The sequence below is a fragment of the Lutra lutra genome, chromosome 6 (assembly GCF_902655055.1).
Source record: "Lutra lutra chromosome 6, mLutLut1.2, whole genome shotgun sequence".
In the NCBI taxonomy this organism is placed as follows: Eukaryota; Metazoa; Chordata; class Mammalia; order Carnivora; family Mustelidae; genus Lutra; species Lutra lutra.
In genome coordinates this window covers 141,172,187-141,187,852 of record NC_062283.1, presented here as the reverse complement: position 1 = coordinate 141,187,852, position 15,666 = coordinate 141,172,187, and the positions used below count along the sequence as shown (strand labels likewise).

Below are 15,666 nucleotides of genomic sequence, written 5' to 3'. Positions count from 1 at the left end.
TATAGTAAGAATGTTAACTAGGAGAGCTGATTCACAAATCACAGGAGAATGCCAGTCACTTCTTGTTCACCACTGAAATGTGACCTAATACTATAGTGAGGTAGTCATGGTCTTGGGTGGGACTTAGGAAGAAATAATGAAGAGGGATTATGGCACCAAGAGTTGGGCTGTTCATGAGTAGGAACCATGAGAAGAAACACTTCTGTGAAAGAAACGGCATCCTGTTTTAGATTCCCCAGAAGCAGACCCTGAGATGGGGATTTGGGTACAAGTAGTATATTTGGGAAGTAACACTAGAAATACTTGGAAAGGGAATGGGGAAGTGGGACAGGGTGGAAAGTTAGCTGGTGAAACTCTCCTTTGTGGGCAAGTTATGACCAGGGAACTGAAGTCCAGTTCTGCTGGGGAACTCTGAGAGACTTTAGAAAACATGCATCTCTGAGTTTTCCCTCACAAGGGGCCGGGAGCTGGGGGTATTTAAACACTGAGTCCCATCAATCATAGCTGGAAGGCTCATCATGAGGCTAGTGCTTCCCGGGCAGTCATGGAAAGTCTGGTCAACCAGGCTTGGCGGTAAGGAGAGGGGCATGTGGCTGGCTTTCCCGCAGCATCTGCTACCAGTGGTCTGTGGTCTGCTTCCTTCCGAGGACTGTTTCTCCTCCTCAGAGCATCATCAGACCCATCATGATGATCGCCGGCAAAGCTTCAGTCCACTTCTATAATTCAGGCTGGGAATGTGTGGGTTCTGTAGGAAATCGGGCCTTGCAGTTTCTTAGTTAAACACATCTACCTAATGTTTTCTATGTGGAATATCTACTTCTAAGCATTTGTAAGGAGAGTCTCTTTGGATCAGAATCTCCTTTTATTCATAGGGTAATGTTAGATAAACTCAAAGGCAATAATATTTTAACAAAAACATAACCTAGGTAATATATGAAGGATATAATGAATTGCTAATGTTATGGCTGTCCAAGGAATTTAAAATATTTTTAAAAAGATATTTATTTATTTATGGCATGAGTGGGGGCAGGAGCAGAGGGAGAGGGAGACAGAGAATCTCAAGCAGACTCTGTGCTGTGGGGCTTGAGGCAGGGCTGAATTCCAAGACCCTGAGATCATGATCTAGCTAAATCAAGAGTCACATGCTTAACCAACTGAGCCACCCAGGAGCCCCTAAAATATTTTTTACAGTGATTAATCCGACATAGAGAAGACAAGGGAGAGCTAAGACATAGAGACAATTATTCAGAGGGTCAGCTGACAATGGACAGAATAAAAACTTATTTTACTTCATCCTTTTCTTTCTGGATCATTCTTTGTCTTTTCTTTCTATTCCTTTTCCCCATTCTTATCATTGATGCCTGGGAATTAATGGCAATAGAATCTTAATTTTTTTTTTTATCACTCTGCCTCCGTCTTAACTCTAGTTAGCCTCTACCTGGCTGTATCTGCTTTCTCGCTATGTGGACCCTGACCCAAGAGATCACATGCTCTGATTAAGATCAGACCGTCAGTGGCTTTCCTTGAAATATTCCAATTCTAAATCTGGGATTCTTCTTTGTGTGTTCATCGACTATAGATTCTCTTCTATTTTAGCTCCTGCTTGAGACTGTTCAATCTCCTATTTAGAATTAGTTAACTGATTTCTGGGTTCTGGTCTGAGTACCGTTTCTTTAACAATAATCCCATAACTTTCTCATTTATGATGCTCACCTAGTTTGGTGGCAAGATTAAAAACCAATCAGTTTCATGAATTCTGGCGTCCAGCTGTGGTCATTTCCCTCCACTGGCTATGATGGTAGTACCTCAAGGGCATTTGTTAGCACTCAGTAAATGTGAGCTCTTATTAGATATTTTTCAAGTTTGTCATGTTTCTTAACAGGATTTCAGGCTTCGTCACTGTTAGGCCTGCTTGCCATATTTAGAAGAGAGGAAGACAATACAAAGGCAAACATTTTTTCTTGCTTCCCTTGCAGTGCTTGTCATAGCCCGGTGCTAATAAGCTCAGCTCTCGGCCTGTAGGTCCAGGTAACAGTTCAGAATGTGCATGCATTTCCTTTTCTGAAAGGAAGAGGGAGATGAGCTGCTTATCAGAACAGAGCAGCGCGGTGGCCTCTAACACAGGCAGAGAATGAGGGAGACTTTGGGCGCTGTGCAGTTCTTTTGTGTGTGTGTGGGGGAATGTTGGAAGAAACTACTTAAAACTATCTAAAAAAATAGCAGTGTCTCTACTGAAAGTCCTCAGACTATGTTCCACCAACTATGTATAGTCAAAGTTCTGGGTTCTTAAGGTTTCTTGGAGTAGTTATTATAATTTGTCGGGGGGGGCGACATCACCATGTTTAGATTCAGTTAGGTTCATTTGTTTTTTAGGACTTGCTTCATTTAAAAATTTTTTTTCAAAAAATAGAAATCATCTGCCTCATTCCAAAGTCAAAACTATGCAACAAATTACAACCAAATAAGTCTTCCTCTCATTCCTATTTCTCTAACCTCTTTTCTCCCTCCTTTTGTGTTTGCATTTCCTGCATGGTTTCCTTCTACAAATATAAGCATGAATATTTGCAGAGGCATATCCTATCTCTTTTTGTACATAAAATACATATATACATATACATGTACATATATATATGAATGTACCTATTCATTGCATATGGATGCCACATTGTATTCAACAGTCTCCTGATGCTACACATTTGGATTCTTTTGTTATTGCAAATAACATTACCATGCACATGTTACTACACATATTTATTTAGGACAGATCCTGGAAGTTGTATTTCTGGGTCGGAGGGTAATGCTGTTTTGCCAGTTACTGACCAGTGTCCTTCCATTGGGCTCCATTCTGCACCACAACCAGCCATGTATGAGAATGACTGTTCCTCTGTAGAACTAGAGCTTTCATAATTGACTGTAGTTCCTCTTTTCTCTTTCCCTTGGTTTGCGTTTTAGAGACTATAATCCAGATTTCTATAGTGGTCATCATTCTGCGTGTACCCTGAGAGTTAGGAACAACTGTTCAGGATAACATGAGAAAGTATGGCTCCGCTTAGAGCTTAGATTTTGCTTGTTTCCAGCATGCTGGGGGTTTCAGGGCTGAACTGAGCAAACCATGGGTTTATTTGGAGAAAATGGAGTTTTGCACCTTCTCCTGATTCTGATATTCACTGGATAACCTCACTTACGTTTATTTTAACTCATTACAATAATATTAAATATTCAAATGTAAACACAAAAACATCTTACAAAGAAACAGTTTTTTTTCTAAACTATTTTTCCCCCTTAAGATTCTATTCATTTAAAGACCCACAATTTATTTAATATCAGGTTTTGGGGGGAAATGAAGCACTAAAAATACATATAGATTCTAAGGTACCTTTTGATTTCAGATTTACTGAAGTGTGAAAAATCAGGTTTCTTAGAATCAGGGAACTATGATTCCATCGAGAATAGAGAGATAATTATACTTTTTATTTTTAACCATGAAACATATAACAGTTTCCTATATCACACTTCCTTTGTTTCTGATTTGGTCTTCTTTAACCTACTTACTTTGGAATACATATATATATATCATATATACATATCACTCTTATTTTTCTAGGTCTATCCTTCTACCTTTCTGATATCTGTAGATACTTATGAGGTGATTTTGTCTATTTTGAAAAGTATTTGTAGTGTGAAAGAGTCAAACATTATCGATGGCAATGGATACTGATGTTTGCATTTAAATATTAAAATTTGATGCCCCATTTCAATTAATTTTCAAAAATATGTCCAAAGTGTGGCAAATTCTATATAAAATATCTTTGTCTCTAAAATTCCTATAGTCCAAAACTGAAGCCATAATTTAGCTTAATTTATAGAATATGGGAAATAGTAAACCAATTTTGTCTAAAGTTCGAACAAATCATATTGAGTCACCAATGGAAACATCTGAGACCTCATATTTACCTTCTTTCAAGTTTTACTGATACCCAAAGAGAAGGGAATTCACTATGGTTTTCTATTCCCCAAACTTTCCTTGCATCTTGTATTTTTAAAAACAGTTTCATTGAAATATATTTGACAGATCATAAGATTCACCCTATTAAAATTTACAATTCAATAATTTTTGGTAAATTTACTGAGTGATGAAGCTATCATAATGAATCAGTTTTAAATAATTTTCATGACATCAATAAAACCCTTCATGACCATTTACATTAATTTTCATTTCCAACCCTGACTCCAGTCAAGCCCACTATTTGCCTTCTCTCTACATTCACATAAAAGAATACTACAGTAATATGTGGTTTCTTATTTCTGACTTTCAGTCAGCAACATGTTTTCAAGGTTCATCCATCTTTTACCAAGCATCGATAGTTCACTAGACAATATTCCATTGTATGAGTAGACCACACTGTTTACCCGTTGATAGATATTTAAATTGTTTCCAGTTTTGGGTTATTATGAATAATGCTGTTACAAATATTTGCATGCACATCTTTGTGTGGGCATAAGCTTTCGTTTCTCTCGTGTAGATACCTGGGAGTGGAATTGCAGGGTTGTATGGTAATAATATGTTTATGTTTTTTAGAAATTGCCAGTTTTCCAAAGTGGCTTCTGCATCTCATTTTAGCACTTTCTTTATTGTCAGAGGAAAAAGACAATGTTTCTGCCATTCATTCATGCATAAAACTCCTTTCTTTGCTTCACATGTATTGAGCACCTACACTGTCCCAAGTATTAATGATATAACAGTAACTGACAAAATCATTTCTTTCAAAGAGCTCATAGTGTATTGGAAAAACAGAGAAATAGTCAGATAGCTCAATACAGGAAGAGAAGTATAGAAGCATAACCTGCCTCTGGGCACAAAGAGGAGGACATTTATTTTAGGCTTTGATGAACAGGGGAAAGTTTTGGAGAAGGTCACACCTAAGTTGATTTGTGGAGTTTTATCTAGGGGAGTAAATTTGGAAGGGTATTATAAGTCTCAGAGCACAAGGGCAACCTGTCCTGCTTATAGTCAGAACCCTTTTACTCTGATCATCTTTATCTTTTTTCCATAGCAATTACAGTCCACCATGGGCTGTGTAATTTATGTTAATAAATGTGTTTATATGTCAAGCTATTGTCTGTTTTCCCCTCAAAGGTAGAGGTCTCTGTCTGTTTTGTCCACTGATAGACCTCACATATCTGACAGAGTGTGTGTTAGAAATAGGGTGCATAATAAATATTTGTTGAATAAATGAACGTGTAACTCTAACAGTTTTGATAAAAATGTGTACTTGATGCTGTCTAATACGGCCACTAAAGATGGGATCCCACTGAGATCAAATCAAAATTGCTGGCAGAGGTGGATGGACTCGTATGTGAGGAAAAATATCTCTGAGATTGTTGACTGTCGTACCAGACATGGAATAGCATTGTCTCACTTCAGAATTTTAGACTTGGTAAGACAAGGTTGCACGGTGGCCAAAGGATGAAAGGATGGTTGGTTACATCTGGCAAGAAAACAAGATTTTTTTGAAGAATTTATTTATTTATTTGAGAGAGAGAGAGAGAGAGCGAGCGATAGATGAGCACAAGAATGGGGGGAGGCAAGGGACAGAGGGACAGGAAGAAAGAGAATCCCAGAAGATTCCCAGCTGAGCATGGAGCCCGAGGTGAGGTTTGCTGTCATGATCTTCAGATCATGACTTGAGATGAAATCAAGTGCTGGACATTTAACTGACCAAATCACCTAGGCACCCCCAAAGAACAAGATTTTTATTACATTAGGATACAGAGGGTAAATTTCAGGTACTGATGAAGAACTTTCAAGTAACTTTTCAGAAAGTTAGGAATTATTGAGGAGGAAGGATACATTTGAGAAAAGTTATTTTGGTTAGTATAACAAGGAATGAGGGATGTGAGGGGGTAGGAGGAGAAGAAGGAGGAGGAAGAGGAGAAAACTGTCATTCCTTTAGGATTTTCCCAATGTGATTGTCATTATTAAGGCATTTTTGCAAGTCAAATAAGCAAAGGCAAATTTGACACAGTTATCTGTGATTTTGAATACAGCTTGAATGTCTTTAGTACAATGAAAAGATGCCTTTCTTAATGAAGGAAAGGTTTACTGAGGAAAAACTAAGGTATCTTTTACTCAAATTCATTTTGGTTTGTAGTTGAAGGACTCTCAGCCATTTCAGTTGTACAGAAAAAAAAAAATCCACCCTGATGGAGATTTGTAATTTATTTATATTTCAGTTTTTGCTGATTGATTTTATATTGTTGTCATCTAAGATGGGCTTTTTGTTCTGAAAATAAATTGTCTATAGAATGATAATGCCATAAATTTGGTGTCAATTCTAATTCAGCTCAAATGGAAGTATAGTTTTTTTCTTTGTTTGAAATTTTTTGTATTTTTGGTTGAGTGAGGGGGGAGATGAAAATGTGTAATTATGCAAGCCTGGATCACCAAGGGTCTTTCTGCTCTGCTGAGGCACTCAGACATGGCCCAAGGGCCACTGGGAACTGTGCGGGATTTTAATGAGAGAAGTGACATGAAGTGTGTTCAAGGAATCACGATTTGTTGCGACTGTGATTTGGACATCATATTGGAGGGAAGGACAAAATTAGAGGAAGGTTGAAAATGGCTTGCCAGACTTCACAGTAAGGGAGGTGAGAATCAGTGGTAAGCTGACGGAGGTGCTAGGTGGTGCATGGAAGGAATCCTGGGACAGAGGCAGTGGTAATACATCTCCGCGATGACTTGTATGTGCACTGAGAAGGGGATGGAAGAGTCAAAGATGTCTGCCACATTTCCTTTTTTGACAACAGGATTGAAAGTGATATCATTCAATGAAGTAGAGAGCATAGGAAAAAGAGGAGCATGCGTTTTGTGGAATAAAATAGTAAGTTTGGTGTTGGATTTATGACTCTTGGAGAGTGTCTTCCTTTGTACAGCTATGACAAAATATCTTCACCTGGTGGCTTAAAAAATAGTCATTGATTGCTCATAGATCGGAAGGCTGAGAAGTCTAAGTCAAGGTGCTGACAGACTCTGTGTTTGGTGAGGGCCTTCTTTCTGGATTGCAGATGGCTGCTTTTTTTGCTGTAATGTTACTTGGTGGAGAAAGAGAGGTGGAGGACTCTGGTCATTTCCTCTTTTTATAAGGGCACTGATCTGATTATGGGGGATTCACTCACATGGCTTTATATAAAACTACTTACTTCCCAAATGCCCCAGCTCCAAATACCATCACACTGGGGCTTAGGGCTTCAGAATAGGAATTTGAGGTCGGCAGATACAAATATTCAGTCTGTAGGAGGGAACTTATGGAATTCTCATGTGAACAGGTATGCCAGGCTGTTGGATCTCTGGGACAGGAGCTCAGGATTAAATCCCAGTTTGAAGTATTGATTTTGAATATGTGTGTAACTGTGGCGATACATGCAGCCATGATTATGCATATGGTCCCTGACAGAAAGTATTGGAATGAGAAGAGATTAGGTTTGTGTTTGGAAGTCTGGGGAACACTGACATTTAAGAAAAAGGCAAGATAAGAGGACTTCGTAAAAGCAAGCAAGGAGTAGTTGGAGGAGAAAGGGATCAACAGGGATATGTCAGAAAAGCAAGAAATGAGGTATGTCTAGACGTAGACCTTGAGTTTTACTATCAGTTACTAGAGTTCGGTTAAGTGAGGACCAAAAAAAAGTTGATGGGATTTAGCAATATGAAACTCATTGGGGTTCATGTAACTACAGCTTCTGTGGAACAGTGGTCATAGCAATGAATGAGGGGAGGAAATAGAAGCAAATAGTGGATATAAGTTGTTTTCTTTCTAACAAAATTATAGAAATTTACATAAAAATAGTTCACCCTAACATAGGTTATGTTTTTTAATTGAGGTGAAATTCTTATAAGATTATCCTTTTTTTTTTTTTTAAGAGGGAGTGGAAGGAGGGACAGAGGAAGAGAGAGAGAATCTTTTTTTTTTTTTTAAAAGATTTTATTTATTTATTTGACAGACAGAGATCACAAGTAGGCAGAGAGGCAGGCAGGCAGAGAGAGAGAGAGAGAGGAGGAAGCAGGCTCCCTGATGAGCAGAGAGCCCGATGCAGGACCGGGAGCCTGGGATCATGACTGAGCTGAAGGCAGAGGTTTTAACACACTGAGCTACCCAGGCACCCTGAGAGAGATAATCCACGCCTGGCATGGAGCCTGACTCAGGGCTTGATCTCACAACCCTGAGATCATGACCTGAGCTGAAATCAAGAGTCAGACATTCAACTGACTGAGCCACGTAAGCGCCCCAAGATTATCCATTTTTTAAAGTGAACAATCCAGTGGCATTTGGTACACTCACCATGTTGTGCAACCACCACCTCTGTCTAGTTCTAAACATTTTCAACCCACCAAAAGGAAAACCCATACCCATTAAACAGTTTCTCCCTATTCCCCACTTTCCCCAACCCTTGGCAACCACTCATCTGTGTTTTGTCTCTGGATTTACCTATTCTGGAGAGTTCACATAAATGGAATCATATAAGATGTGATGTTTTGTGTGTGGTTTCTTTCACTTTGCATAATGCTATTGAGGTTCAATTACACTGTAGCATGTATCAGCGCTTCATTTGGTTTTATGGCTGAATCTTCCACTGTATGGATGTACTACAATTTGTTTATCTATTCCCCTGTTGATGGGACTGTTTCTATCTTTTGGCTATTGTGAGTAATATTTCTGTGGACATGCATAGTCATATATTTATTTGGGTACCTGCTTTCACTTCTTCTGGGTTTATATCTAGGAGTAGAATTGCCGGAGCCTAACAGTTTTTCAAAACAATACTTTTATGAATGCTGATAAGAACCCATAGGAAGCATTGTGTGTTATAGAAAAAGTTGATTTACACAGTCTATGTTCTTTAAGTACTTTATATTCTTTTTGAGATAAGATCGGCGAAATGATGAGTAACCTGTTTGTCAACAAACAGTTGAGTTGAATGAAAAAAATATATATATAATTTTTTGAAAGGGAAGTTCCCTTTAGAATTGAGTTTTGAGTCTTACACGAAGGAAGTATTTCAAATGGAGAGTTTGGATACATTAATTCATATAGGAGAGGGAAGATGGAACAGGCATAAGTTTGAATGTTTCAGTTTAATTTTTCTGAAGAAAGAGTAGGACTTGCACTCTGGTTGGGGATAAGGGAAAGAGTTGCAGAATAATTAAGTGAAGTAAGAGGACCCATGACACTAAGCTAATAGTTAGCGGGTGTCTAAAATTAAGATTGTATTTTTTTAAAAAGATTTTATTTATTTGTCAGAGAGAGAGAGAACACAAGCAGGGGGAGCAGCAGGCAGAGGGAGAGGGAGAAACAGGCTCTTCTTTGAGCAAAGAGCCAGATGTGGAACGCGATTCCAGGTCCTCAAGATCATGACCTGAGAGGAAGACAGATGCTTAAATGACTGAGCCACCTGGGTGTCCCAAGATTGTATTTTCAAAATCAATTTTTTTACTCATCTCCAATTAGCCCTTGATTGATTTATGATTAATCTTGTGGACTGTATTTCTCTACTCAGAGACACCAGTATAGATGGAAGAAGATTTGGGGGTCTATCTGTGATAAGCAATCCAATCTTCTTGTGGTTCAGTTGTATTTTATCCATAAAGATTAATAAATTCTCAGAGAGGTAGAACGATAATTACATTTCCTATAGAATTTTTGTTGTTTTGAGGGAACATTCATGTGATGTCCAAAAGAGTCATTTTTTTTTTTTTCTGCATTCTTTCCTTTGTAGAAAGGCCTCTTAGGAATTGATTACGGAACTGAGATTTTCCAAGATATGGCTCTGTAGTTTAATCCCTGCAGAACTACCTACAGATTTGGGAGAAGAACTATTGTTTGTTGAGTATCCATTAAGCGTTTTATTTACTTGGGCTCATTTAAGCCTTCTAACAATCAGTAAGTTGTTAGATATGACATGAACCTTGATTTGTTAACTCCAAAATCTGGCCTCTGTCTGCCATATGCCAGGATGCTAATCACATTCTACCTTCTGTGCTTGTAGCTTCCTGGAGTATGAGAACTGGTTTATTGGAGATGAGGATGATGCTGAGGATACCTACTAATTCAGCAGGGAGTGGAGCTCTGATGGGTTTGCGCTGGTATTTTCCAGGGAGGCAGAAAGGGAGTGGGCTAAGTTCTAGGCATGCCCTACCTTGGCCATCACTAAGCTGTGTCATGTTACTTCTCATGGAACGATTCTGGATGACTTACCAGGAGAATATTAATTTCTTTCATAAAATATATATCTGGATAACTCCAATGCTAATCCAGGGAGGTATCTTTTGATTCTATTTCATTTCATTATACAATCTCTATTCAATGTATATCATCTCTATAAACTTACTGCTAGGATTGACTCATTTCTTCATATCTGTTGTATGTATTTTTCTCAGGCAGAGAAGGCTGATGGATTTGTCAACCTGCCCGATTTCACTGTGGAGAGAGCATCTGAATGCAAGAAAAAGCAGTAAGTTGTCTATCGTTTTCCACAAAACCCTGAGCCAGAATAACATCCCTTCATAATTTTAGTTTCTTGAGTAATGTGGCGATTTGGAAGTTAGTGGAGATAACACCCAAATGTCTGAGATTCTTGAATTTTATGGGCTGGCATCCTAAACAACAGTGTAAGCTTTTAACCTCTTGTTTTCTGGAATTTCATTTTGTGGAACAGATGGATCTTAAAACCCCATGGAGCCTTGGCACGGCATGTTTTTAACAACCGTGTCTGAGACGGAACGAAAAACAAGCTCCCATCCAGGATTGGCTAGGAGATCAGATGTCAACATATTTTGCTGGTGAAGAGAGTGACTCGTTCAATAGGACTTTCCAGAGCTACAGTTATACTAGCAAGACCTGTTTCTTTTTTTTAGTTCATAACATTGTCATCCTGGAAATAGCATTCTCTGAGTTATCTTAGACTTTGGGATTATACCCTGATATAATTTAAGTCCAAAAGATTTGAGAACATACAGGAACCAAAAAAAAAGACACCAGTTTCTCGTCCTTGAGAAGGGAACAGCCCAGAGAGTCTGAGCTTGCCTAGAACTCACAGAACTGCTCTAGATCAACCAACTGTATTCCCGTTCACCAGTTCTGACCATGATAGCATCCAGTCACATTTTGCAAATGTGCCCTCTTACCCTTTTCCTTGTGGTTCTTTTTCTACCTTTGACATTTTTTCCTGTTTTATCAGAAAGGCATTTATTTCCCTACTGACCTGTTTTACCAGTAGTGACAATGGACTAGATTTTTCTAAGAAAATGAATAAAATGGTATTAGCTTTAAGTCTCTGCCCCTCTAGTATTGCTACACATATCCAGAGATACATAAGGTTGTGTTACTTTTCGTGGTTTTGACCAAACTGGTTATTTACCAAAACGCTGACCTGTACTGCAGGACTTCCCGATCTAATGATAGAGGGGAAACACTTCATTGTTTGCTAATCTTCAGTGTTTTATAGTTTTCGTAAGAGAAAATAAATATAAATATATTTTTTCCTTTACTCATAGAGGGCGGCTTAGATAAAGTTTTTGATGTGTTGTCACAGTGTGGAAGTTCTATACTTGGTTATGTTCCTACACGTAACATTCTTGTATGTATTTGATTGAATTTGAATAAATATTTTGCTTTATTGATATGAGCATTTAAGGGACACCTCTGAGATTGTAAATTTTAATTTATTGTCTCTTTCTAGCAAAGCAGTGAGCAAATGAAAATACAAGCATATGCCCATATGTTTAAAATAGAAACTATCAACTAGCCAAGACTCAGTCCTATTCTGGATGCCTCAACATGATGAATTAATTCTCTGCTCTCTACATGAAATAGAGATTAGGCAATGGATATTTAATGTAACTAAATTATTTTTTGTAAATCTACAGAGAAAGCAGATGAAGTACCACACTTACATTTGATTTATTTTAAACCCTTTGACAACTACATTAATTTCTAATTCTTAATGTGCTGTGTTTTTCCCCTTCAAGTGCTTTTAAGATCAGCCATCCACAGATCAAGACCTTTTATTTTGCAGCTGAGAATGCACAGGAAATGAGTGTGTAAGTAGAGAAAATTACTAAATCTAATCTTTTCGGGAACAGATTACTTTGGTCAGGTGTTTGAGTTTTAAGTATATTTTCATCCTATTTCTTGTTTTATTTATTTCTGTTGCTTTAAGGATTAACCTCCTTAGCACTTGAAGTGCTCTTGCTTTCTTCTCTACCATTTGGAAAACTACATCTATCAAAATGGCTATTTTAGGGAGAAGTAATAAGATTCTTCTGGGGGAACTACAACGTTGAGGAGGAAAGGACAGAAGTCGTTATAAGAAAATGTTACAGTGAGAATCAGCATCACAGGGAGAAAAGCCTGAAAGTACTGTGACCAATCTCACAGCTTTTAGAATTCTATGTGAAAAAAATCTGTAAAATTTCTTAGGTGCTGTGTAATTATCATGATGGTCCCCGTGTTTATCACTAATCCATGTTCTGTCCTAAAAAATTTCGCAAAACGTCCTTGCTCAGAGTACATCTCACATAAAATTTTATATCCCTAACTCCATTTCCTGTTTTTTTTTTTTTTTTTTTTTTTTTCTGTTTAAAGAAGTGGAATAAATGCATACCTGCCTCACTCCATCCCCTGCTGGTTTAGATTATAGTGTGATCACAATGGCTGTTAATTGAATGAGACCATATATACTTGAGGCACTCGAGGCATCAGAGGGCCTTCTATTCTATCAGAAGGCCCTAAATCTGAGGCCTTATTCTCAGATTTCTCAGTGTTCCTCATTACTTTCACATAACTAATAAATATGTGTCTGTGGAATACCTACTCGGGTGCCCCACTGTGGCAGAACTTGGGTGATAGAATTAAAAATACAAATATAATTCATTCAGAGAGCTTATGATTTAATCTCTTTTGTTTAGTTATACATAATGATTTCCTTATCAGTCTTCTCTATTTAATTTCTCTTTATCCTCTTGCTCTAGAAACCTAAAGAAAAAAGCTCCTTTTCAATAAACATGTGTAAGTTGCACACACACACACGTACATACACACACACACCCTTCACAGGACAGCCCCTCAGCAGCCTCATCTAGCTAGAAACATTCTCAACCTCTTTCCTAAGCACCCGCCACAATCTTCAGATGAGGGCAGAATGGCTCTCTACAGATCGTTGGGAAACCTCATGTTAAACGACAAGACAAGGAACAGTTAAACTGGGTCTTCCAAAAAGACTTTTATTTACTTAAATGAAGAGAGAAGTTGTATCTACTCTCCTTCTGATGTTAGCTTTCTCCCCTTGGCTTTCTCAAGAGTCTGAGAAAAAGAAGAGCAGATGCCCCCAAAGAAGACAAAAGACATCACTAAGTTCTTTATTTCTCTCTTTATTTGGATTGGTAATGGAATCCTGTCCATTAGCTGGCTGTAGGGATGTTGGTGGTGTGTGAAAGGCTTAATGGCTTACCCAGAAGTACTTGAAGCCTGTCATAGTGGGGGACCGAATTACTGCTTAGTTCCCAGTGGTCCTTCCTGGCGTGCTGGGGTGGTGTAATCGGCATCAAGGTGGAATCCCTTTGGGCCTCCAAGTTAACTTCTCTCTTCTCTCACAAGATGATGCAGACGACATCTAAAGATTTGTTCTGAGGGGCGCCTGAAGAGCTCCCTTTCCTACTGAGATGGCCAGTTTAAGACAGTAAATAATGTGGCTGGGTGTTTCTTGGTGAGATGCAGAGAATCTGAGGAAGGAGGGAGTGGCCTGTGGAGAGATGCCTCCTGTTTTAGAAGTTTGCTTCCTTGGGAAACTGCATTTTTGGCTGGTGACATTTCTCTCAGGGACAATGTAGGGAAAGGCAATTACGTTTAATAGAAATGCTGTGTATTCTGCAGGGACCCTCAATTTACAAGTACAGGGGTAAGTAATTAAGGGTAATGGAAGAGTTGCTTTCTAAACAAAGACTGGTTGGTAGCTGCCTTTCTCAGACGGTGTTTGTGGGAAGAACCTTCCTGTTTTGTATATCAATTTCTTAACACTTGGGCTCCTCCAACACATCGAGTTAATATACAACAAACTCCCAGGAAACATCTGTCATCTTCTTTTATGTAAATATAAGTTTTTTTGTGCCTCCATCTATTTAAGCACGAATAGAAATTTTTCTACTATCTCGATTTTTTTTTTTTTTTTAAAAGTTCTTAGCAAAGAGGTCCTTTAAGCCAGTGGATTCTGGAAAGGAAACAGTCAAACAAGATTCTAAACAATCATGTTTTCCACAGCAAGTAACTAATGGTGGCTATTAAAAGAATATGAGAGTTAGGTAAGAGCTGGGAAGAATGATTTCTTTATTGTCCATACTCTTTCATTTTGCTATATTTCTGTACTTCTGTGCTCTGGAAGGACCTTAGAAATGTCATTTTTTGTTTGTTTGTTTCAGGCATTCTCACTTCAAAAGTATTTTTTGTCTTGATATGTTAAAATATTGGTCTATTTTATTTTTAGGTGCTTTTGGGGGGGGTAGGGTCTGTATACAGTCATGAAACCAGATATAAACTAAGAATAGTTTATTTTGGTAGTTTAAAAGTGAACTACCAAATTTACTGTGCTTTGCCTGATCAGTTTTTGAAACTGTATGTTAAAATGTTTCTTCTAGTTAAATGACACACAAAACATATTCTTGTAAAAAATCTTATAATACATTAGTATGTAAAATGAAAACCTTTCCATACCCCCAACTTCATCCTCCAGTTCAACTTTTCTCTTCAGGATTAATTTTTTTTTTTAAAGATTTCATTTATTTATTTATTTGAGAGAGAGAGAGAGAGAGTAGAGAAAGCACAAGCAGGGGGAGAGGCAGAGAGAAAGGGAGAAGCAGACTCCCCAGTGAGCAGGGAGCCAGCCACAAGGCTCTATTTCAGGACCCTGGGATCATGACCTGAGACAAAGGCAGGTGCTTAACCATCTGACCCACCCAGGCACCTCAGGATTAACTACTTTTAACAGTATGACTGACATACATACTTCCTGATACTTTACTTTGCATACCAACTCACGCACATATGCAAATACATAGTTTTAAAAGTACATTGAATTAGGCCAGTCATATTGTTCTGTACTTGCTTTTTTTACTTACTAGTATGTTAGGATTTTTCCAGGCCATCAGAAGACTTTCTATCCCAGTCTTTGTATTAGCTTCATAATAACATTTGTTGTACTAAAGAAATTAGTGCTATACTTTATCCATTTTCCTGTTGATGGATGATTATATCGTCTCAGTGTTTTTTCTTTTTGCCATTGCAAGTCTTGTTGGATTAACATCCTTCCACATTTATTTGTCATTTGTAGGATAGACATTTATAATTAGGGGGTGGATATTTAAATTTTGATTAGTATCATCAAATTGCCTGCTAAAAATTGGAGATATCAATTTTGATGTTCATCTAAACAAAGGATGAGAATGTTTCCTCCTAAATTCTAGATCAGTGGTTTTTTAAAGTTTTGCCAATCTAGTGGTGAATATTTTCTTGTGCTTGTGTGTGCATTTCCCAAAGTACTATGGAGGCTGGTAATTTTTTTCTGTTTTTTTTTTTTTTTTTTTTTTTTTTTTTTTTTACTAGTCATTTGTATCTTTTTCTG

General features: G+C 37.8%; 1 protein-coding gene across 7 annotated transcripts in view; it reads left to right on the top strand.

The window, feature by feature from the left end:
• IPCEF1 (interaction protein for cytohesin exchange factors 1) overlaps positions 1-15,666 on the top strand; it is a 181,792-nt gene that overhangs the window by 117,820 nt on the left and 48,306 nt on the right. For all 7 annotated transcript variants that reach the window (XM_047733016.1, XM_047733015.1, XM_047733013.1 and 4 more), the window contains 2 exons: positions 10,433-10,506; positions 12,023-12,094. In XM_047733016.1, coding sequence (XP_047588972.1) covers positions 10,433-10,506; positions 12,023-12,094 — 146 coding nt within the window. The remainder of the gene's footprint in view (positions 1-10,432; positions 10,507-12,022; positions 12,095-15,666) is intronic.